The sequence below is a fragment of the Balearica regulorum genome, chromosome 1, assembly GCF_011004875.1.
Source record: "Balearica regulorum gibbericeps isolate bBalReg1 chromosome 1, bBalReg1.pri, whole genome shotgun sequence".
NCBI lineage: Eukaryota > Metazoa > Chordata > Aves > Gruiformes > Gruidae > Balearica > Balearica regulorum.
Window position 1 is genome coordinate 189,347,428 of NC_046184.1, and position 23,706 is coordinate 189,371,133.

Here is a 23,706-nt window from a genome sequence, read left to right on the forward strand (position 1 = left end):
TGTCTGCAAAGCAGCTGGCATGACTGGTGTCAAATGGAATATAGACCAGTTGGTCTGTCTTTTGCCACTTAGCAGTTAATGAAAACTTATCAAATCTCAATGAGTAGCTCATTGCAAATCTCTACAACAGCCATCTATAAAGCACAAACATAGGTCTTCTAGAATAAAACAAACCTGATAAAGCCTCTTTCATCCAGGGAAGAAATCTGTTCATCTCTATTCCCCGACTTCAAGCACCTTTGGCAAGGTGTTTGGGACTGTTTGCTGAGCATGTTATTCAAAGGATACAGTTAAAATGAAGTGAGAGGGTTTTTTTCTACTTTTATGCACACATTGAAGGCCTGATATAAGGGCTATTTGTTACAGAAAACTTGAATGGATGCCACGGTGGGCATATCTGTCTTGCACCAACTTGCAGAAAAATAGTGTCTTGGTTTAGAAATATTTCAAATGGGAAGGAAGGATACTTAAAACATGGCTTTGAAAAGCACAAAAGGATAATTCTTACCAAGTTGAGATTACAAAAGTATTTCTCATTAGGAAAATTTTAGAACTGACTTGAGACCAGTTTATAAAGAACCTTGAATTACAAGTGTAACCTTTTTTCATAACAACAGTCTTCACCAAGCAGTGCTGTTTTGGTCAGCGATGGCTTCTTTTGTTGTTGGAGATGGCTTTCAATTTCATGATGTTGCAATCGGAAAGCCTCAAACATTTCACGATCAGCTCTAATATTTTCCTGTTGGTAAGCCATTTTTAAGGCAATATACAGTTCATGGTTATTTTCCAAATATGGGTCCAAAATAAAAAGTCCAAGAAAGCCCATCCCATAATTCAGGCTGTCACTAAGTGTACCCTTCTCCAGGTTTGGCGGAGTGTGTTGTGTACACTGGTTGTGTGATGAATGTAACATTTTCTCTGAGATTCTCCTGCTCCTTCCCTCCTTTGAGGTATTTCTATTTTCTGTTGCTTCTGTTTTCCTAGGACCTTGACACTGTTATATGCATTCATGTTGGCTGGTTTATGCGAGTTGTGAATACACAGCTAACAGTGATTTATATATAACCGGAGTCTTGAAGGAAGATGAAACTTAACAATGTAAAGGAGACAAAAAAAATCAGGCTTTTAACTATTATATCCATTCTATTTACTTTCAAGGTATTGCAGGGTGGTTTTTGTATTCTTTTTTCCCTTGATCAATTCTTATTTTTCTTTGTGTCTTCCATTCAGATCCTCTTTATCTGGTCTTTTCCTTAAGAAAAAGTTACAATATGTTTTTTCTTGACATTTCTACTTAGATATTCATTATGGCTCTCCTCAGTTGGCCGAGGGAAAAAAGCCAAAACTACTCATTTGCCCTGACAAGTGTTTTCACTCTCCGTGTTTTCTATGATTGGGTGTGCTCTGTGCTTGACTTCTGCAGCAGCTAATAAGTAACTCCTGATCCAGCAAAAGCTTCCAAAGGTTGACTGATATCACTTGAGCTCTTGTTTCAGAGGTAAGTGACAGCCCTTTAACCCAATTACAGTCTAGAGCAGCAGAGTTAGACTCACTTGTGATCCTCTACCAAGCAGCTACTACAGTTAATGTATGGGGAATGGAACAGTATTCCTTTTTCAAGGGGGATTAAGGTCTGTTGTGCTTTAATTTATATATTGTTTGGAATGCTCCAGCCTGTTTCTGCCATAGTGCCAATTTTTCCATTTGTGCATCTGCTCATTGTTTCCTAACTCCTCTTTTTTTTTTTTTTTTTAAATACTGAAATCTATTACTCATGCATTAACATGTTTTATGGTAGTTTTCACTGAGACATTTGGAGTTTTTACTTTTTTCCAGTGGGCTGGACAGGTTTGTCACAATGTCCCTTTAATTAATATGACCAATTTTGCCATAATGTCAGTTACTTTGCGGAGTATGTAACTGTAATTGTGACCTTCATCTAAATCTGTTCTTTATCGCACTAGTAGCAATCCAGCAGACCACTGCCACTAGCGCCAAACTTTCCTGTAATTCTGACATCGTAGTGAATTCCTCCCCAACTGGCAATAAGAAGGTCTTACACGGCTTTTTTCTCTGCTTGAATTCTCTGTTTTCTGGATTGTGAAATTATCCTCTGCATAATTCAAGAACCGTTTCATGATCTATGTTTAGTAGAATTTGTTACCCAACAGATGTCTGGACAGTTAATGACCTCTGTAAGTACAGCCCTGTGATTTCTTGCTACTGATGGTCCAAGAATATTTAATCTCTTCTGCTACAAGTCAGCACTAGGGCAGCGTGTCACCTTTTATTAAAAAACAAAAGCATAAAATGTGCATAAATTTTCCCTTCAGAATTGTTATGCCTAGTCAGAAGTGGTATTTCTCCCTCATTCTCTTTTGAATCTTTATGTTCATTAATGTGTGCATACATAAATGTGCATAGTCCCTTATTTTTATGGCAAAAAAAAAAAAAAAAGAATAAAACCCCTTGAAATTAATTAAAATATAATTTCAAAGAAGTACTTCCATAAATACAGATCAGAACTGACACTGCAAGCCCTCAAGCTAGGGAAAGGGGTAGATGCCTAGAAAAGTCCGTGATAGGAAAGACTCTTCAACTGTCACTTTTATGCACATGGCAAGTGTAGTCTTACAAGAGGATTTGGAGGCACTGGAGCTCGATCATTACCCCTGGATAGTGATGTGTTCACAGTATGAAATCATGTTGCAGCTGCACAACCATTCCCTCTTTCCTCCTCTCCATTCAGATTAGGGTTGAGCCCATCCCTGCACAGGAAAGTTGTCCTAGTTTCTCTTGGGTTTTTTTCTCTCTTTTCAGTTATTAGCACTTGGGAGAAGAAAAGTATCAGGCAGGATTGTATAAAAGAGAAGGTAAGAGACTCCCTAACATCTGGCACTGCTTTTGCAGGCGAGGGAGTTGAGGATTTGAATGCTGATTGACACATGTACGGTCAGATAGCCCTATGGAGGGATTCTGCAAGCCATATGCCAAAGTCCTTAGAACATAAATCTCCACAGTGAAGTGCTTGAGAGGATGGCTTGTACTTCACTGCGTGCCACTGTGAAGGAGAGAAACTGGACTGCCTGTACACAAATGCTCCTGTAGCAGTCGGGCTCCTGGCAGCTGCTGAGGACTCCCACCACCTAGCTCCTGAATGCCAAGGAGTTTGCTAGATGTCTTGTCGGTACCTGATCCTACGGTGGAAGGGTCGTGTGGCCAAACTGCTGGATTGGAAAGATTCATCAGCTGGATCTACACCAGTAAGGCTGTGAGGCCAATGCTTAGGCACTACTATGCAGAGCTCTTACAATTCAATTGTAAGCACGTTATCTGGCAGTTTTGGCACGTGACTCTTAGCAACCTCTCAGATGGTACCTGGACATGGTGTGGAGGACAGCATGGAGCAGGGACCGTTTCCCCAAAGGTAGTTTTACATCATCACTCTTTCTTGGGGAAAGAAAACGTTCTGTGATGCAAGCTGGGACGCACTGTTTGGCCTTAGAACCCAAAGAACAATCTCTGCTCTGTTTTATGAGCTGATAGAGCTGGACCCATCCTGGAGCAGGTACCAGAATATCTTGCTACAGTTTTGGCTTTGGGCTCTGTAGCTTTAGGGGAAGGCTGCTTTTTCAGTTTGGTTTTGTATTTGTTTGTTGGGGTTTTTTTAAATGTGTTTAAGTATGTGCATACATGTATACTTACCCATGTGGCTTGTCACATGGAGAAACCTATTTCCAACCCTCATTCATTACAATTTGAGGGTCTTTATATATTCATAATTACTACACGTCCCTTCTCCAATGTCTTCTCCCTTGAACTTTGAGAGGACTAACATGGCCAGTTCTTACAGTGTTTCTCATTGTGGTTCAGTGAAAAATAACTATTGCCCTAGTTCCCTCCTATTACTGGGAACGGATCTAACACACCAGACAAGTTCTTTTGACTTCAAGAGCATCACTTGGCCTCATATGGAGCCTTCTGAGCACCTTTATTTTTGACACTGATGATACCTGATTTAGAGCCTCTGTGTGAAAATTGTCCTGTGCTCCTACTAAGCATACAATACAGAGGCTATTCTGGGGCCAGTTAGCCTGAACATCAGGGCCTAATCAAAACTACTGAGAATTCAGACTCTTTTTTTTTTTTCAGTGAGTCCTGGATGGGCTGACTTGGGGTTTTTCTTTGTTTTCCGATTTGGAGTTTCCTCATTCATTTTCAGAGGTACAAGATGTACATCCACCAGTTCCTCAAGTCTTCACAGAGGTATTTCTACTGTCTTGTCAGCTGATATTTTTACACACAGAGATCACCAAGTTCCAGTTGAGGACATGACTGAATAATTGCTTTTCCCCTCCAAACACATGTGGCCTCTTGTCTCTAGAGCATTTATTATTTTACACATAAAGAGTATTTCTCCCAGCTTCATGAATTTTTCTCATTTGGTGGCTATCCTGGAATGGGCCAGTGCTTCCACACTCACTTTTGTCCCAAAGGATTTCTCCCCAAAGCATCTAAACCTGACTCAGATATAGTTCTTCCTTCAAAATCAAAGGACACTCTGTAGATTCTGACTATAGACGTATCTTGCACTACTGTGCAAGATGTTCAAAGCAATCAGACATTCTGGCTGTAATCTATCTAGAATAAAAATAATGCTTATCAGGAATGGTCATGAGGTAATCAGGGAACCAAATGCTCCATGACACCATCTGTGATAGTGCCCATCTAAATGTGGCATCACTGGGACGTATAGATGTGCTCACAGGCTGAGGAACCCCTTCCTGCAATGATGGCCAGAAGTGCTGACCCACCTGCTAAAGTGAAGGTGACTCATAATATTTACAGAGAATAAGACATGAAAAAGTTTGATTAGACAATCTGAGATTCTTTTTAAACTCCTTGAACAGCCCTATAGTACTGAGTCATACACTGAAACTTCTGCAATTTTGCTCTCAAGCTGCTTCTCAGGACTTCTTTGCAGGAATCTTTTCCATAGAAAGGATGAGTTCAGGCACCCTGCTTCAGGAACCACAAGCTTTTAAAGCAATCTTTTGTCACAGGTTTGAGTCGAGAAAAATTGGCAGCTTTAATGAAAGTCTACCTTTTTTAAAAAAGAAAAAAAACCTCAGATGCTTGTTTTGTACAATATGAAGTTTTTATGTAATTGCAGTAAAGGGTAATCTACAAAATGGCTTGATTTCAAGAAGACTGCCCAGCTCCAAAAACTTTCTGTTGAAAAATACATATTAAAATTATGCTAAAGCTTTGTTTGTTAGCAGTAGCACTGTTAAGATCTTTCTGGCCATAAGTTGTATCAGACTTTTTTTTTTTTTAAGTATTTCTTCATTCCTACTTCTAAGGTACTTTCAATGTTAGCACGCAAAAAACAGTGTTTAATAGTAGTTTTCCTGCTTGATTTTCTCTTTATATGCTCAGATCATAGAATCAAGGAATGGTTGGAAGTGATTGTTAAAGATCATGTGGTCCAACCCCCCCTGCCATCAGCAGGGACATCCTCCACTAGACCAGGTTGCCCAAAGCCCCATCCAGCCTGGCCTTGGACACTTCCAGGGATGGGGCATCCACAACTTCTCTGGGCAATCTGTGCCAGTGCCTCACCACCCTCATCGTTAAAAAAATTATTCTTATGCCAATCTAAACCTATTCTCTTTCAGTTTAAAACACTCACTACGGGCCTTGGTAAAAAGTGTCCATCTTTCTTATAAGCCCCCTTCAGGTACTAGAAGGCCGCAATTAGGTCTCCCTGGAGCCTTCTCTTCTCCAGGCTGAACAACCCCAACTCTCTCAGCCTGTCCTCATAGGAGAGGTGCTCCAACCCTTTGATCAGCTTCGTGGCCCTCCTCTGGACTCGCTCCAACAGCTCCAGGTCCTTCTTGTACTGGGGCCCCCAGAGCTGGACACAGTACTGCAGGTGGGGTCTCACAAGAGCAGAGTAGAGGGGCAGAATCACCTCCCTCGACCTGCTGGTCACACTGCTTTTCATGCAGCCCAGGGTGTAATTGACTTTCTTGGCTAGAAGCGCGCATTGCCAGGTCATATCCAACTTTTCATCCACCAATATCCCAAAGTCCTCCTCCTCAGGGCTGCTTTCAATGCCTTCATCCCCCAGTCTCTATTGATAACTGGAGATTGCCCAACTCAGGTGCAGGACTTTGTACTTGGCCTTATTGAACTTCATGAGGTTTCAGATGGTTGAAAGCATTTTGTCAACCTAACAACATCCACTATAGTCCCATGTGTATTAAAGGTGAGAAAATAAAAAAAAATAAAATAGCTAAAAGACAACAGTTGTAAGAAAATGTTCCTTCATATTTCCTGGTCATGTTCTTAATTTAGATGAGAGAAAAGGAAATACTTCAAAGGTATTTTATAGTTTGTGCATTATGTAAGAGAAATCTATTTACCTTTCAAGCAGGTTACATAGGTGATTTTAATGCATTTTCCAAATAGAAAATGTATTTCTTGACAATACTGCTTGATTCTTCAGTATTACAGAGGAAAGGAAGATGTAGGGAAAAAAAGAAAAAGTTCTGAAGTCCTGAGGCCTAGAAAAATACAAGAATAATGAACTTAGAAGAATAAGTGGTCAGAAAGTTCCACCAAAAAGACAGTGAATTAAGTTACAGAGGTTTTTTTTACAGCAAGTCGGGAGCCCAAAATGTGAGTAATACTATAGCAGGATCAATGAGGACAAAGGAAACAGCAATAAGACTGCATACAATGCCAGAACTGCTTATGGGGCAAAATGTGTGAGCCAGGAGTTCTCATTTGCAGCCCACACACTGACACAGCATCACTTTTTTTGTTCTCACATGTTCACAGTCAGTTACAAAGCCAACAGCACTTGCATGGCAGCTAAAAATGAGTGTATTTCTTCTCGATAAGGTGCTACATGGTGATATTGCCACACGTATTTTTTAAAGCTAATCTTTTTCTCCATAACTTTGACCTATAGCAGATTCAAGCTGTTTCTGATAGGTCCTCATTTTCTGAATGCCCACATAAAACAAAACTAATGAAATATAAAACTGTCACAACGAGCATGTAGGGTTTATTCATAGAAATGTGATAGGCAGTACTATTCATTGTGTGACTGATAAATACCTGGAGCAAAATAAGGAGCAATGTCTGAATTTGGGGGTGCATTTTTATAACAAGTTTTGTATTTTTAAGCAAGATGGACAAGTGAATTTTCCACAGAACATTTTGGTGCTCTGTGAAGTTTGCCTTTCTATATAAAGAGCTCATCTATATTTGTTTCCCACATGCTTCCAAGAATGATGTAGCATCTGAAATTAAAAATATTTTTCAGTAACTATCTTATGAAGGCTATCACCGCGGACAAAACAGGAGGAGAGAATTTTAAGCACGTAATTTTGCAGTTGCATAGAAGTGCAAGTTTTGAAGAAATTGTAAATCTCATATACTGTAAAGTTGAAAAACATTTAGTTTACAAATAGGCAGGGAAGAAAAGCATGGGAGAGAATAAAACACTGCCAAGTTTGACAGCTATTGAGAGGCAGCTCTACTTGTTGCCAAGTAGTTTTACCTTTTTTAATGTGGTTATCTTTTGTGTATGTAAGTTCTTTGGTTTTGCATGGGTGATTGAGGAAGAGGCCTCAGAAGCTGAAATCTGGCTCACTGTCAACGGAGCAGTTTTAAATTTAAGCACTGAATCAGTCAAACTGCAGTTTCACTCCCACACTAGTCCCCCTCTTGCAGAGTGAGAGCAACTGGAATCAGATTACTTAATGGCTCAAAGGGGCACATGTTGGATAGTTTGGGCCTAAAATTTAATTGCCATAAAATAGTTTTTCTTTATTAAAGTCTGGTTCTTGGGATTATTAATATGGCCTTTTCTTTATTAAAGGCCTGTTCTTGGGATTATTAAGATGGCTTTTATTGTTGTTGAGCACTTTATGAAAGGACTGTTTTTCTTAACATCCCCAAAGAGGCCAACTTGTTTATGAAATTGTCCCACTCCTACTCAGTGGCCCCAGTGCTCCCCAGTTTCAGCTGAAAGGTATGCAAGGTATCACTATGTTGCCAGATCATGTAATGATCATAATTTTGCTGAAAAGCTACAATTACACCAAAACAGAACATATTGCTGTGCTTTTTGGCCAGGGGATTTCCCCTCCTCCTGTTAGAGAAGTAACAGCTTTGCAGACAGGAGTATCTAAATACAGGGCTGGCAGCAGAGCTGGAGACCTCTGGCCACCTCCTCTCTGGGCCACCTGTTTCACCTGCAGGTCCTGCTTGTCTGAACTGTCACACAAGACGTGATTACCTCCTTTTTTTAAACACATTCAGTTTGTAAAACTCCGAAGAATTTCAGCCTGATAAACCGAAATAAATAAATAACTAAAATGAATCCCAAACCCAACAAACAAAACATAAGATGGAGCCAGAGAGCAGCTTTTAAAGCAAATTGCCAGAGAAGATGGGGAATTCTATTTGCTCCAACTCCTAAGCTTTGAACAAGACTGCAGATGAGGAATTGGAGAAAGTCCTCCAAGACTCTGGTGTGGTATGAGGGCATGGAAAGTGGCTCCACTGTGTGTGAACGCATTGGTGCAAACCAGCACTGCTTCTTCCCAGAGGTCTTCTGTCGTCATCCTGTACGTGAATACATGAGCCACCGTTACTGCTCATACGCAAGCAGCCTAATGCTGCTCTATCCAAAGCAAAAGAGTGAAAGTCAACCTGCATCAAGAAAATAAAGGCCAAAACTAACAGAGGGAAGGATGTTTCATTTACCATGGTGGCATGCCAAAACGTAGAGTAAGAGAAATTATGCTAAGAAACAAAGATGAGATAGTATTAATTCAGTATAAAGTAAGCTGCATTTTTCATCTTGTTTTTCACTCTGTGTTACTAACAGATATTATTTTCCAAGAAAGTTCAAATAATCCAAACATATTACACAAGTAATCATACTTGTATTACACAACATATTACACAAGTAATCATACTTTCTACTGATTCAGAATTTATGTTAACAAGAAAAAGAACCTTTAAATGATGTCATCATATAAATTTCCTCCCATGTAAATTTTGTCATTTTTTTTCCAAAAAGCACATACCAGAGGAGCATCATATAATTCTTAACCCTGTGGTTTTTTGAATGTAGAAAAAAGCACTGAATAAGCTTGCTTTTTTTTTTTGGCTTCAATTTCAGTTACTAAGTCATCTTGTTTTCCATCCTGGCAATATTTTCAATCCATGCAATTTGACCTGAAAGCTATGACAGAAAATGAAAAGACACCTGATAGGAAGTATTTATAAGATTTACTTTATGGATTTTTTTTTTCAGTTATATGGGGAAACACTTTTCTAAACTACTCTAATTTTGCTTCTGTAGGAACTCATTAAACTTGATAGCAATTCTAACTTGAAGTCTTTTTGTCCATCAGCTTTGGCCATTATGGGAAAATTGTTTTTTACAAGTTTTTGATTGAATTGTGTGTGACAACAGTAGATCTGGGAGAACACTCAGGTCTTGTTGGTAATTTCAATGCCTATTCCACCATTACGACAATATTCTTTTAGCCTGTTGGGTGGAATGCAGGAGGAAGCTCCAGGTTCCCGTCTCACTTTGAAATCTATTTCTTCTCTGTTCCCTTCCTCCTCTCGCCAGGTTTCCATGCATTACTTTTTCTTCCCTCAGTCGTAGAAAAACTGTTTTTGTGTGCAATAATTTCCCAACCATATTTCCCCATCTTATAGGGGAGAGGAGAGCATTGACCTCAAGTTTGGACACCTGGTAAAGTGATGTACTAGACCTCAGGACACCTTTCTATTATTCAAGTACCTTCCTGGTCTTGTGGAGGAAGTCACCATTACAGATAAGCTTTAAAACATGCCCTTAAGATTTTTATCTTGGCTGGATCCTCTCTTGCATTGTGGGATTGTTGTTCCCCCCCACCCCCCCCGCCAAGGTTAACTTATATCCAAAGATCAAATCTTTACATAAAGCTTATATTTCATTTCAGCATATTATTAGTATTTGACTTTGGTCCAAAATGCATGCCCCCCCTTTCAGTGTTTTCTTCCAAACAGTGTCTTAAACCTTGAAGGAATAGTGTTGGACCTAAAACTGTTTAAGGATATAGAAAAGACAAGGTTAATAAGGAAATGTAGTATGTTTCAATAGGCAATTGAAGAAAATCCAGCTAATTTGGGGGATATGTAGGATGTGTTTCCAGTCCAGTGTGAACCATGCCTTTGCCCATCAAAACACCCATTTTCTCCATTACTTGCTTCCTTAAAGGCCTTTTTGACAAAAAGTATTTTGGGTCTCCTGAGAGCCTGCAGCCTGCTGTCTCCAGCACACACTCAGCCTCTTTATCTGTCAGCGATGCATGGTGCCCAGTCTTGCATGCAAACAACTGCAAAGACAGCAGACCTTGCCAGACTTCAGTTTTAAAAGACATTTTTAGATATATGTCTATTCTGAAAACTATCAAGTATATAAACATCTTCAAAGAGTATCTCACACATCTCATCAAGTAGTGAGACAAGCATTTCTAGCTGTACATCTACCCTAGGACCGCAGGATCATCCATAGCAGTAAGAGGATTTGTATTTGCCTCTTTAATAGTAGTTCCCTTCTAAGAATTGTGAGAAAGAGATGTTATCTAATGCGATCACACATCCTCTGGGAAATAGTTTGAGACTGCAGAATCATTTCCTATAAGCCATTATACAGCCATCAGCTGTTGCCGACCAGAGCTTTCCCTCCACAGTACACTTAACCTCTAATAGTGTAGTTAAATAAAGCTTAAATGTCTTGCTGTGGTCCTGCAGATACTGCTTGTTTGTTTAACATAACACAGATTACTAAACAGAAACTTTGTTTCTGCCAAAAAAAAATTATCTTTCCTATGTTGCCTATATCTACTACACAGGCAACATAGGACGCGAGTAGGCACTTGGGATTTGTTCTGTTGCTGATGTCACTGTATGTTTCTCCCAGAGAAAAAGTAAACTCCTGATCTTTGGGGTTTTCATACCTGAAGTCTTACAAGTCTCCTCAGTGTTTCTCCTGATGGGCAGGAGCACTGAGTTTTTTCATGAAAAACTGCTACTTGTCGGCTTAGTGTGGGTAAATCTAAAGTTAAGGCTGAAATAACGCTCTCCAATCTGCTGTGATGTAGGACAACAGTTCAGACACTGAGCATGATTTTCCAGAATCTTTTGAGACAGATTATGAAAGTTTGGCGTATACCTCATGAAGAAGTGCTTTTTTCACTGGGTTTAGCACGGCAGTTTGGGTAAGTTATCTGTCCTTCTTGGACCTCAATGAATCCATCAGGAAAAGCAAGTGGAAAAGTAGCACCTTGATGAAAATTATGAGCTGCTGGAAGTCTGTTATGTTTCCCTTAGGAATAAGCTCTCCAGAGGTAAATTTCCACTGCCATCCTGCCACGACCCCCTGCCTGCCACCTTACCTCTGCCTGGGCTGGCCCTGTGTCCTATTTCACTCATTTCCAACACGGAATATGGAAATTCATGTAGAAATTGTTCAATTATGTAAACGTTGTGTGATGGAGAAAATACTACAGCAAGTTTAATACAACAAGGTCCCACCGTTTCAAGTAGCAGCAGAAATCCTGTCGTTACCTCACGTGCTGACCTTCAGTCCCAAGATAAACTCAGGTGGGGAAAAAGGAATGTAAACCGAAGGAAGCAATCGCCCCTTTTGATCTTTGCTCCCCTTTTTTTCGCAAAAGGGTTCACAGCAATGTGACTATGGGACGGACAGCAAAGCAGCCTAACCATGCCAAAGGAGGAGCACTAGGCACTTGTCAGAAACGGGACGCGTTTACCTGGCTGCTGCCCCCTGAGGCGTACCCGCGCGCGGCCCAGACAGCCCGCACCCCTGGGCAGGCGGTGACTGGAAGAGATGGGTGCTTAAACCACCGTCCGCCCGAAGGTTTTCCTTCGCAAAGGCGCGGCGCAGAAAGCCCACATTACGAGATGGCGGCGGGCGGCCGCCATTTCCCCCCGCCCCCGTCAGACCGCCGCGCCCGCCCCGCCCGGCCCAGCCCAGCCCGGCTCGGGGGCGGTGCCGCTGCCGCTGCCGCCGCGTTGGTTCCTGCTTCCCAGGGAGCCCACGGCGGTGCCCGGCTCCGGCAAGTCCCTCCTCCGCCTCGGCAGTGCGGGCCGCCTCCCCCGGCCGCAGCCTCCTCCGGCCGCAGCGGCGGTGCCCGCCGGCCCCGCGGCGCCCATGGCGGCGGAGCCTCAGCCCAAGGCGTTGACTCGCAAGCCCCTCCTGCTCAACAAAGTGGAGGGTTCGCAGGAGGTGGTGAACATGGCAGCGATAGTGCCCAAGGAGGACGGGGTCATCAGCGTCTCCGAGGACAGGTACCGGGGAGCGGGCCTCCACAGGTCCTGCGGGGCCGTGGCCTGTCACCACCATCACCTCGTCGGTGACCTCGCAGGGTCCTGCGGTGGAGGTCCACCACCACCACCATCACCGACGAGTGATGGTGGTGACAGACCACTACCATCACTGATGTGACTGCAGACTCCACCTCCGGAGTCCAGGCAAAGCATCAGGGTTACGGTGGTCCGGTATGGGGATATTGCTTTTAGGCAGCCACATCTGGTCCTGGAGGGGATGGAGCTTGGGGTAAGGGTCTCCAGCTTGGGGTCCATCATCTCCTGCACCACTGGGTTGGTCAGGGCAATGCGTGGACTGGCGTGCTGCTGAAACTTGCGGGACTTGAGTGACTTTTCTTAACGTGGGTAAAATGGGATTTGAGATAGCCTTACTCACAAGGATTGATGGCGAGGCTGTGGAGATCTTTGACCTTGCCTAAAGATTGCAGTGGCATTGGCTAAAACGGTAGTTTTGGTTCCCGTTTCCCCTCTCCAAACATTTCTTGGTAATTGTTTAGAAATACCGTGTCTCAGTGATAAGATCTTGGAGTTAAATCCCGTGTTGTAAAGCTGCCAGAGAGGAGAATGTTTTCAGGCAGTTTAGCTGGGCTATGCGGGGTCTGAGGCTGCCCAGAGGCAGCTCTGTCTCTTCTGAAAGAGCTCAAACTTAATTCAGCCCTGCAGCTGAAGCTTCAGAACTCCATCCTGAAGGTGCCTGCCTTTAAAGTAAGAGCTTAGTTTTCTTGCGGAGTCCATAAATAATTATTTTAAGCGGGGTTTTCTTTGCAACTCAGGTGCATGGTGTAACCTGTGTCCCCAGCCTGGAAGACAAATGTTGACCCATGAGTGAATATGGTTTGATTCTCAAGTTGGGTTGGGGTTTTTTTTTGGTTTTTTTGGTTGTTTTTTTTTTTTTTTTTTTTTGTGGACTTTTTCTCTGGATGCCTGTTATCCTATTGAGTGTTGGCTTTTATGTCTCTGCTAGCTTTCTAGAAAACTCTCAGTATTTATTTCATCTTGACTTTGTCCTCATTGCAAGTTAGTTTTTGGCTAGTTGTCACATATGTGCAAATTTAAGATCATTTAAGTTCATCTAAACTGTGATCTCCAATTGAGCTCTCATGCATCATAGCAAGAGAAACTGAGCTATGTAAAACAAGTACACTGTCAAAGGGACTTTAAGCAGAGTTTTACATTGCTATGTGCTCACGACTTTGTTGTCTTTACATTTTTAACGTAGTTATTGTGAAGCTGACTAAAGCTTGAGTGTGTTTTGGCTCATTGTAGCTTGTTAGGCTTACTCAGCCAATTCTTTTTATCTGTGAGAAAGTATTCCTGAAATTCATTTGCTCTCATATAAGTGTGTCTCAGTCTCTGCCTCTCCCTCTCTCAGTAGCTTCTGCTGTTTTAGCACATTTGAGTTGTTGAGAATATGTTGATGCTCCAAGTTGATATTTCTGTGTAGAAAAAGGGATTGATCAGAGATCTTTGTTTCACTAATAACTGAGATGTCAGGTTTAAGAAAGAAATGGTGAGGTGAAAAACAGGGGTTTCACACTAAGAAACTCGCTAGTTCATGAGCAACCATCCCTCTTCCTTCCCATGCCAGAGCAAACCCCTGGTGTAGGTGAGTTAGGTCCTGCTTGGTGATGAAACCAGGTGAAGAAATCTGCTGCTAGGTGTGCTGATAGATATTTAAAGTTTTGCTGGTGATACAGGATAGCTCTACCAACATTAAAATACTGTAGTAAGTCTGGAGGTTCCCAGGCTATTTTCTGCTTAAAGGCACTAACCAGGTAATTTGCCTGCTTGTGGGGCTGGTTTGCAGTGTCTTTGAGATGCTATAAGCTATGATCATGCCTTTTATTTCTTTAGGCATGAAGATGTTGATTGATGGCTTTTTCTTTCATTTTCTGCCTGAATTAGCATTTTTATTGTAATTAGAAGGTTGAGAGTCTAAAACTTATTTGGAAGGAATAGCAGGTTGGGAGTCGCAGGTTGGAGGTTTCAGGACACCTGGGGTAAAAGCATAGTTTACTGGCCTTTCAATACCTGTGGCTTATGATTAGGCTTGTGCAGATCCTTACGGTACCTTTTCCTGTTTGGACCTGCCTTCCAGTGTTAGTGTTGATGTGGTTGTTTAATGTCCTCGGAATGTGGAGGGCTTTTAGAGATTCCTGGAAACTGTAAAGGACACTTATGGAGATGTTATCTGTCTCTTTACTTGTTAGTCAAATAAGTGAGTTTTGGTGATATGTACTGCTCATATGAGAGAAATGCTCTGAAACTTTTACAAAGAGCTTCAGCTAGAATGAAGTACTTGCCATCTCCAGCACTTGTTTCAGATTGGGGAGGACAGGTCTTGTGGAGACAAAGAGCAGGGAGTTCTCTGTTGGTTCACTGGTTAATTGCTGAACGTATATCACTGTTGAAGTCATTCGTAGTCTTAACATTCACAACTACTAGGTACTGCTTTAAAGGTTTTCTTTGGTGCATGATGTGGCTCTATATCCGTAAACCCTTCAAAGCAGGAGCTCGGTGCCTAGTCTTTGTTTTGTATGGCACCAGCGGTTTTATCTGGGTTTAGAAGACACGGAAGTGGTTTCAGCTATAGCTTGCAGACATAGTCATGAATTATATAGCCCTCAATCATTGTATTTGTAGCATATACATGCACATATTTTAAGAAATAAAATGAAAACTAAGTAATAAAAGAGAGTGTGCTTATTCCTCATAAAGAATGTCAGAGAGGGGGAGAAAAGGAATCTTGGGAGGGGGTTTACATATTTAACGAGATTATCTAAACTTTACATAACCTCCAAGGATGGAGTTTCTTTTCAGTGTACATCACCTGTATGCTCTACATATTTTCTCTTCTGAATCCTAGTCAGTCATGTTAGTTGAATGATGTGCATTGTGTCCTAGTTTTAGTTAATTTGGCTAATTCCTTACTAGGGCAAAATAGACTGAATCTGTGTCTCTTTGCAGTACAACTGGTGTGCATTGTGGGGGGATAAGATGTAATCTTATTTGGGGTTTTCCTTCTAAGGAAAAGGGATGCACCTGCCTAGGCAGGTGAGAGTTAAAGGAGTGGCAGCATTTGTTATCCAAGAATGTACAAATCCAATGCAGGAAGGCTCTAAGAAAGAAATTATTAGCTTTCATCCATGCTCTTTTTGCCTGCCAGCAAATGAGTGGAATGAACAGACATGTATATCCAAAGGTGTAGAGTCTTGAGTGGTCCGTAGCATTAATGCCCTAGGTGCTACACATGGAGCTAAAATGGGATTTTCCTAATGTGCACAACTAGCCCTAAATTGTCATCAGCTTCTTGTGTGTTAAAAGCATCTGCTACCATTTCAAAATTGCTGAGTGTCCTTCTCTTTTGTTGTCTTCAGAGGGAGATGTGGGTGTTGGGCACGTCTGAAAAGTAGGTCACTGGCATGTCAAGTTCAGACATATCTAACTCTCTGCTCCAAAGAAGATTTAGTGTCATTAATCTTACTTGAGCATGGGTATACGATGGGAGAGGTGCACTGAGTCACTCAGCTTTCAGTGCAAGCAGTTCTCCTTGCTGTTGGCACACTTCTGTGTTTCTCAAGAGCCTGCCAGTGATGTGAGTACTAATTCAGCTGAGTGTCTGATGTGCTGACCATGTGTCACCGTGCAAGACTTGCAGGAGGGGGCTAGGTGTCATCATAGTGCACTTTGCCACTAGCCATCTTTTTTTACACTAGCTATATTGTAGGTGAGGAAATCTTAGACGTGTGCTGGTGTAGGCAACTTTCCTGATAATTACGAACTCTGGTCTATGCCCTCTTTTGAGTGAGAGTTCTGTGTTCACTTCGATGCTATGGACCTTGGAAACGTAGGTGTTGCAGTTAAGAACTGTTCTCCTTAAAGTATTCATGGAAGGTAAAAGCTTTCACAGTCAACTGAAAATTGTCAAAATCCATTCTTGTTAAAAGACAGATATTCTAGTCACCTAGAAGGTGACAAAGTGTAGCAGAAAAATATTTATGCAATAGGATTATTTTTTTTCAAATAAAGGAACAGAGACCTTTGTCTTTTCCACTACCTTGTATCATCTTCAGTTCCTTTTGAACTGAGATGTCTCAGCTTCTTTGTATGGATCGCTGTATAAACCCAGACTGTCATGTGTTTTCATATTAGTGTCTTCATCTCACATAGAGAAAACTGCGCAGAGCTTATATTCCTAGGTTTGGTTTATAGTTTGAGGTTGCAAATACAGATGTGTACTTAAGAGGTTTTTAAATGCAGATGTGCACTTAAGCTGTTGTTCAAGACTTGTCTTTTGAGTATGTCAACTAGCGGGATTTTTAGGGAGTACAAAAAAATGAATGACTGTCATTTGCAGATGAAATCTCAACTTTGCTAAACTAATGGTGAACTAGGAATGGGAATGTGCATATGTGACAAGAAATGTGGGGGTTGTCTTTCGCGTCCTGCTGACGTCTTCTAGCATGGAGAAGTGTGATCTTTCCACCCATAAATATATCAAAAGCGATCTTTTACGCCTTCATGGTTTCTTGTCCAGATCCAGGGCATAATGCATATAGCATTATAGTTCATGCCTGCGAAATGCCTCTGATGGAAAGATTGGACTCTTCACTTGGTGCTGCATCCAGGCAGGGCACGAGGTAGTGCAGACACCCGGTAAACTCCCTGGGTTTCCTTTCTCCTGTGGTGGAGTGGTAGAAAGCAATTACTTTGCAGAGCTATGGTTGCAATGCAGATTTGTAATTCTCATCCAAACAGAGGGTTATGTCACTGATGGCCGCTCTGCTTTGTGTGTGGCTGTTGGTTCACAGCAGAAGTGTAGGTGGTGTGAGAATTGATTTGGATGCTGGCTGTGTATGTTTGTCAGTTCAAGCCTGTAGGTTCCTCACCCAGGTTATTTAACCACTGCAGTAGTTTAAGCACTGCAGAAAGTGTGGATGTTCTTCACAGGTGTGAAAAGACTGGTTCCTGCCTGGAGGTTCTTTAAATTTTGATGAAAACATCAGTCACCAATAAAAATATTGAGAAGAAGTGAAGGAACTCCACATTAACAGTGCAAAGGTTCATAAGAGATCTATTGCTGTAGATGCAACTTGTTTGCTCTGATTTTTTTTATTTTTTTTTTAACTAATTGGATGTGTTGCAACTTGATGACTGTGTTTGGAATGAATCTCAGGGTGGAGGTTAGGGCTGGCTATTTGAGTGAAAAAAGTGGATGCTGGCAAGACGTTTAAGACAGGAGGTCCAAAAGTTCTTGGAATCAGAAATTGTTGCAGATGTTGAAAAGTAACTGTTCCTGATTTGACTAACATGTATCCTGTTGAGCTGCCAATATAGTGGGACTATCACATACAATGTTTTCCTGAGTACTTGTCGAGGATAATAAACTCTACTTTGTAACTTGCGGGAGGCCTTGCAATGTATTTTTTTAAGCCCTGTGGCACAAAGTGCCACCAGGAGATGACTTGCTGAAGTTTGCCGGAGCTTATATATGCCTTGTCTTATGATGCTCTCCCTTAGTGTTCTCTTAGTGTCAGTTAAAGATTTAAAGCACGAGCATTTAGTCTTGTCTTTGATTTGAGCTATCCTGCAACTGCTAGCTCATGTAGGTCAATGCAGAGTTGGTGCAACTCCTGCAGTTGTATTAAGTTCATCTCTTGACTGCAAGGTGGCAGCTGCAAAAGTGTGATATGATGTGACTTGGACCATGACTTGTATGGACCTAGTTTCAGCAGTGCAATTAGGCTTCAAAAGAGTGGAACATTAGGTGCTTGAGCATTTAGTCAGAGATGCAGTGTTTTTTACTCACCTCTCTGTTTTAGAAATGATTTTTTATATAAAAGGTGTAGATGCATGTATCTTATCTTACAAGCTTTATTTGGAATAAGAAGAGCTACTTAATACACCTTCCATTTGCCTCATGGTAACCTCTTTTTCCGCCAGTTGCTGAACAACACTCTTTAACTGCAGCAAGTTTCAGGATGGTGCATCTGCCTCACATATTAGCCAGTTCTCATTTTTCTTCTTGTCTTCCCTGACCCCGTCTTATTTTCACTGGCATCTGCTTACACAGAGACTGGATCACTCATCAGTGTGTCTCATATCTGTCAGGCTTGGTGACCTTCCCCTGCAGTCTCTCCAGTTCTGCAGCTGAGAGGGGACTGCACAATGCCACCTCTGTGTGTGCCCTGCAGCCCCTGGAAGAAAAACAAATGCTGGTTATGGAGTATGTGCAGTACAGAGTGAGCATATAACTAAAAATGTAGTGTTGTAGGAAACTTGTGTTTTCTCCTAAAGCTAAAGATGGCTAGAGGCGGCAGTGATGCTGCAGCATTAAACAGCTACATTACCTTAAAATAAAGGTATTGCAACAGTTTTGAAGCTACCAGGCTAGTTCGGTAAGCCTGGCTTTCCATTGAGGGTCACTTAGTGGGCTGAAGGTCTCAAATAGCATGTGAAATTGTAGCACAACAGAAATATGTCAGTAGCTTGTTTGATCTGCCTTATAGTATTTTGGTTACTGAGGCACACTCTTTTTTCTTTCCCTCTCTCCAGCTGCACCAGTTCCTGCATGGTATCTGCTGACAGTCATCTGTGCACAGGTTTCCCAGCAACATCTTTCAGCTATTTGATAACGCGTGCAAGAGAACTGCTCAAAAGTGGCACAAGTTTTATAAAATGTTAGAATCATAGAATGGTTTGAGTTGGAAGTGACTGTTAAAGATCATCCAGTTCCAACCCCCCTGCTACAGGCAGGGATACCCTCCACTAGACCACGTTGCCCAAAGCCCCATCCAACCTGGCCTTGAACACTTCCAGGGATGGAGCCTCCACAGCCTCTCTGGGCAACCTGTTCCAGTGCCTCACCATCCTCACAGTAAAGAATTTCTTCCTAATACCTAATCTAAATCTACCCTCCTTCAGTTTAAAGCCATTACCCCTTTTCCTATCACTCCATGCCCTTGTAGACAGTCCCTCTCCAGGTTTCCTGTAGGCCCCCTCAGGTACTGGAAGGTTGCTATAAGGTCTCCCCAGAGCCTTCTCTTCTCCAGGCTGAACTCTCTCAGCCTGTTTTTTTATAACAGTCTTAAGAGAACAAATGAGAAGGAGAAAATGGGAGGGCGTAATGCAGGCACACACTGCTCCTGGGCTCAGGAGCTCTAAAAGCTTTGTAAATGATGTACAATGCCCTAAGGAGAGCAACTGGCTTTTGCACAAGAATTTTATGTACATCACTGTGTTCTGTGCCCTGTAACTTCTCGGACATTGGAAGGCCATTTGCATAAAAGCATGCCAGAAGCCATGTTTAATTGCTTTGCCTATCATGTTTCTGTAACACACCTGTCAAATATGAGTGGTTTTATATAAAACTCTGCCAGTATCTGCATATATTTGCCCAGGGATTTGATAGAATTGCAGTATTCCCTAGCGTAGTCTGTTGCAAAGACAGGAGCAAGAAAAACCGCAGCTGTTTCCCTTCTGCATATGGTGTGAGGGTGTGATGGATGCAGTCATGGTGCCGCAGGATGTGACAGGCTGTGATGGGGGCACCATGGGAGGGGGTGGGAGCGGCGGCCATGAGGTGCTGAGAATAGCTACATGCAGTGGGACACATCCTGTTGAGCAGAGCCTTGTCCTGCATGGTTTTTTTTAGGAAAGAGAAAATAAAACTTCCTTCTTTATACTTTTGTGAGGTGAAGTATGAAGTGCAGTAAATGGGAAAACTATAAAACAAAGGTCTGCACGGGAATGGGAAGTACCCCAGCAAGCAGATGGGGTGAGTGGCTGGAGCAAGCCTGGAGAAGGAAAAGGACAATTTTGTGAAAGGAGAAGCAGGAGAGGGCCAGTTTACCAGGCAGCCCTCCAGGGAGCGAGCTTTACATAATCACGAAACCATATGCATCTCTCAGAGTTCTTCGTATGTCACAGTCTGTGTGCCTGATGGCTTGAAACTGCACATAAATAACTGTCAGAATGGATATTTGGCTATCAGAAAGCAGGTAATAAATTTTGCAAATTAGACTGTGCTGAAATTTTAGATAGACAAAATACAGCCTTCATTGTCATAAGAGGGAGAACAGTTGTGGAGGCTGGGTTAAAAAAAAAGTGGTGTTTTAATTTTTCTCTTAGTCAGGCTGCAGGAAATAGCGTTGTGTAACTAACCTTGGCCAGACTTTGAACATATGGGCTTTGCTTGTCATACCATGTGTATTCACCACTTAAATTAAGTTTTTCAGGGAACTCTTAAGGTTTTGAGTACTGAATCAAAGGCGATGCCAAAGCACAGTTCTGGGTAGAAGAGCACTCACTGCTGTTCTACTGCCAAGTTTACCAAGAAGTTTGATCTAAAGTTGTCTTTTATTCTCCAAATCCTGTACCGTTCCCTCTTATGTGAGGTAGAAGATCGATGTTCTTAGCAGGTTTTTGAAATAACGGTAGTGATTGATCAGCCCCAGAAGGCAATGCTTTTGACCTTTGCAAATCTGTAATAGTGGTTTCCTTAGGAGTTGAGTCCTGTGGAGAGAAATCTGGGAAAAGGCTGTCCTAATGAGAATTGGCCTATTTTGCCACCAGGTTGAATTATCTGGATTAGAATTATCTGGACTCAGGTGACAGAGCAAATACAGTGCCCTGTCTTGAAGGGATATGGAGAGAAGATCCTTGCCTGTGTTTAGAACATGACAGATAATGAGATTTTGCAACTCCAGCAGCGAGTGCAAATTTGATAAATGTACCTTCAGCTTTGAATTCACTTATAATAGCAAATAAAGGCTTAACTGTATTCTTAAGCAGGTGGTGCATCTGTCTTGTGGAGTACTTTAGGTCTTAAAGTAAACAGCTTTTAAAAAAAACCAAACCTGTAGTGAAGTCTAATTGTGAGTTGAAGCTTTTACTTTAGGTTGAAAGATAATAAGGTATAGCAAAAATATAATTACATTTATGCAAACTAATGCGTGCTAGAGGATGGGAGATGAGAGAGGGTTTTGCTGTTGGTTCAGATAAGTGGTACGTATCCTTCTGGTACAATGGTTTCAAGATTTAGATATGTAGGTACCAACAGTCCCCAACTTCCACACTATTTAGCTTATCCATGCTTGGAATAAAAAAAGAAATAGGCAGGGACTGAAAGAGGAAATCCAGTAGGTTTATTGTGATGCAAGATAAGATGAAGCAGGAGAGCACTGAAAATGAGTCTATTCTGATGCTTTCCTTCTTGTTACTGTTTAGGCTTTCTGAAGCAGTACAGCAAAGCTTATCTTATAGATGTCTCCTCTGATTTGGACATTTCTCTGACAACATACAAACTGAGGTTTCCTGCCTTGAAGATGTTGGCTGAACATAGTGTTGAACTCAATATTCTGTAAGGTATTTGCCTATATGTGTGTTTCTGTGCCAGTTTATTACACAAAGATCCAGCAGGGATTGTCTTTTCATTTAAAATAGTTGCCCCTTATCTCTCCTAAGAGACAGGTTCTCATTTAGTATTTTGCCCCTTTATATATGTTGGAAACTTCAAGAATCTTGGTGCCATGAAACTGGAAATGACGGCTTAAATTTTATTTGTAACTAGTTTGCACCCATTTTGCTTATGTGCTGAATTATTCTCACTTTAAATATTTTCCTCTTGATCATTAGTATTATTAAGCTGTTATCACCTCACTCTCCTACTACATTCCTGTTTTCCTGTTTGATACAAGGAAATTCTGTCCCCACCTCTGAGCTCTGTGTTTTGCTAGAGCAGATGTGGGCTATGGAGTCAACCAACAAGTGGTTCAAATCGACATTGTGAAGGCCCGGTGTTTTACAGCAGCCCGTGCGTGGCATAGGATTAAAGAAAAATTTCTGAGGAGATGTTTTCTGCTTTGATGGTAAGGGCATAGCCTGTGGTAGCTTTTACTGCATGCAGGGTTGACTAAAGATAGCTGCAGCATTTTGATTGCAGGGGACACAGCTCTACGTGGTGTCTTGAGTGGACTTGTGAATCATGCCTTTATGTCACTTGCCATTTCAGCAGCTTCACCAGCAATAAGCTGCTGTCAAAGGCAAATTGCACTTCCGCAGTTCGTGGAAGTCCAGTAGTATCTCTCATGCTTGCGCTGTTCTACAACATTGGGCAGACAGCCCTTGTGCCTGCTCTTGTCCTGTTGGTCCCACTGCTTCAAACTCCTGTGGCATAGGACTCCTTGGTCAGGCAGTGGCCTCGATGTAGCCTGCTTTCTGCTGGCCAGGACCTCAAGGCGAGGTGGCAGGGCCTTTGCTGAAGAGCCCTGCATTTAGATTCCACAACTGAAGGTTTGCTTTTAACATGCTGTGGTAGTGGTTTTCTTCATCAGTATCTGCTTCTGCCTGTGCTAAAAGCTAGAGATCGAAGTAGAGCTGTATGGTAGGTGCTAACAGGGGGAAAAGAGGACTAAAGCTGGCCCAACATTACTGCTGCTGAGGGAGGAGGGTGAGCAGATAACATACCTGTCAAGTCAAAATTGACACCTTTGTCTTTATTGTTCCCTAAGCCTGGACTAAAGTTATTTAATGAGTGCAATTCAAAAGTTGATGCTTTTTGCTGCAGTGAAATTATGCTTTTTATTCTGTCCACTAAACCCAATTTTGTGTCCCATTCAGTTCGAATAACTATAATTAAGATCCAAAAGTGTGTGTCAGGTCTATCAGAGCCTTGTCTGGGCCATTCTGAGTGCTGCCTTAGCAGCTGAGGCTTTTAGCACTGTCTGACGAGTGAAAGCCTGTCTGATAGTACCCCATATTTTCTAGGTTGTGTTGTATCTGAAGTCAGGAGTAATAGGAGGTTTTGGGACTGTATTAGCTACCATTGCCAGCTAAGAGTGGACATATGCTGGTTTTCTTCAGGTGGGAGAAAGCAGGGGAAGCAGCTAGCTTAAGAGTATCAACTGCGATGCGTGGTAGACCACCGTACTTGGCACAGCATGTTACGTAGCAGTGGTTGGTTACACAATGTATAGGCACTTAACCGTTTCCAAAGAAGAGCGCAGTCTCTTCCCCTCAGGAAACGAATCTGGCTTCATAAACAAATCTCTTCTCGCTAACTTCTGCAACTGCCAGTAAATGAGAGAGAATAAATAAATCCATCATCATGCTTTCAAAATATCAACTAGCAAATGATCCTGCCAGACTTCAGCAGGGGCATCAGCTCAGATCCGTAACAAACACTGAACCTTCAGGTTCATGTTCTGATTCCTGTTGTTGCTAGATTTATTTGTAGCCAAAAAGCAAAAGCACATAAAATTTTGGAGAGCTTGC

The 23,706-nt window shown here is 41.9% G+C and overlaps 1 protein-coding gene across 3 annotated transcripts in view; it reads left to right on the top strand.

The window, feature by feature from the left end:
- The first annotated feature begins 12,104 nt into the window (after positions 1-12,104).
- WDFY2 (WD repeat and FYVE domain containing 2) overlaps positions 12,105-23,706 on the top strand; it is a 72,132-nt gene continuing 60,530 nt past the window's right edge. For 2 of the 3 annotated variants that reach the window (XR_012833335.1, XM_075741894.1), the window contains exon 1: positions 12,105-12,393. Coding sequence is in view for 1 of the 3 variants with exons in the window: in XM_075741894.1 (XP_075598009.1) it covers positions 12,257-12,393 (137 nt within the window). In the remaining 2 variants the exon portion in view is untranslated. Of the gene's footprint in view, positions 12,394-13,117; positions 13,138-23,706 lie in introns of those variants that run through there. The other variant, XM_075741895.1, reaches the window with a different exon arrangement.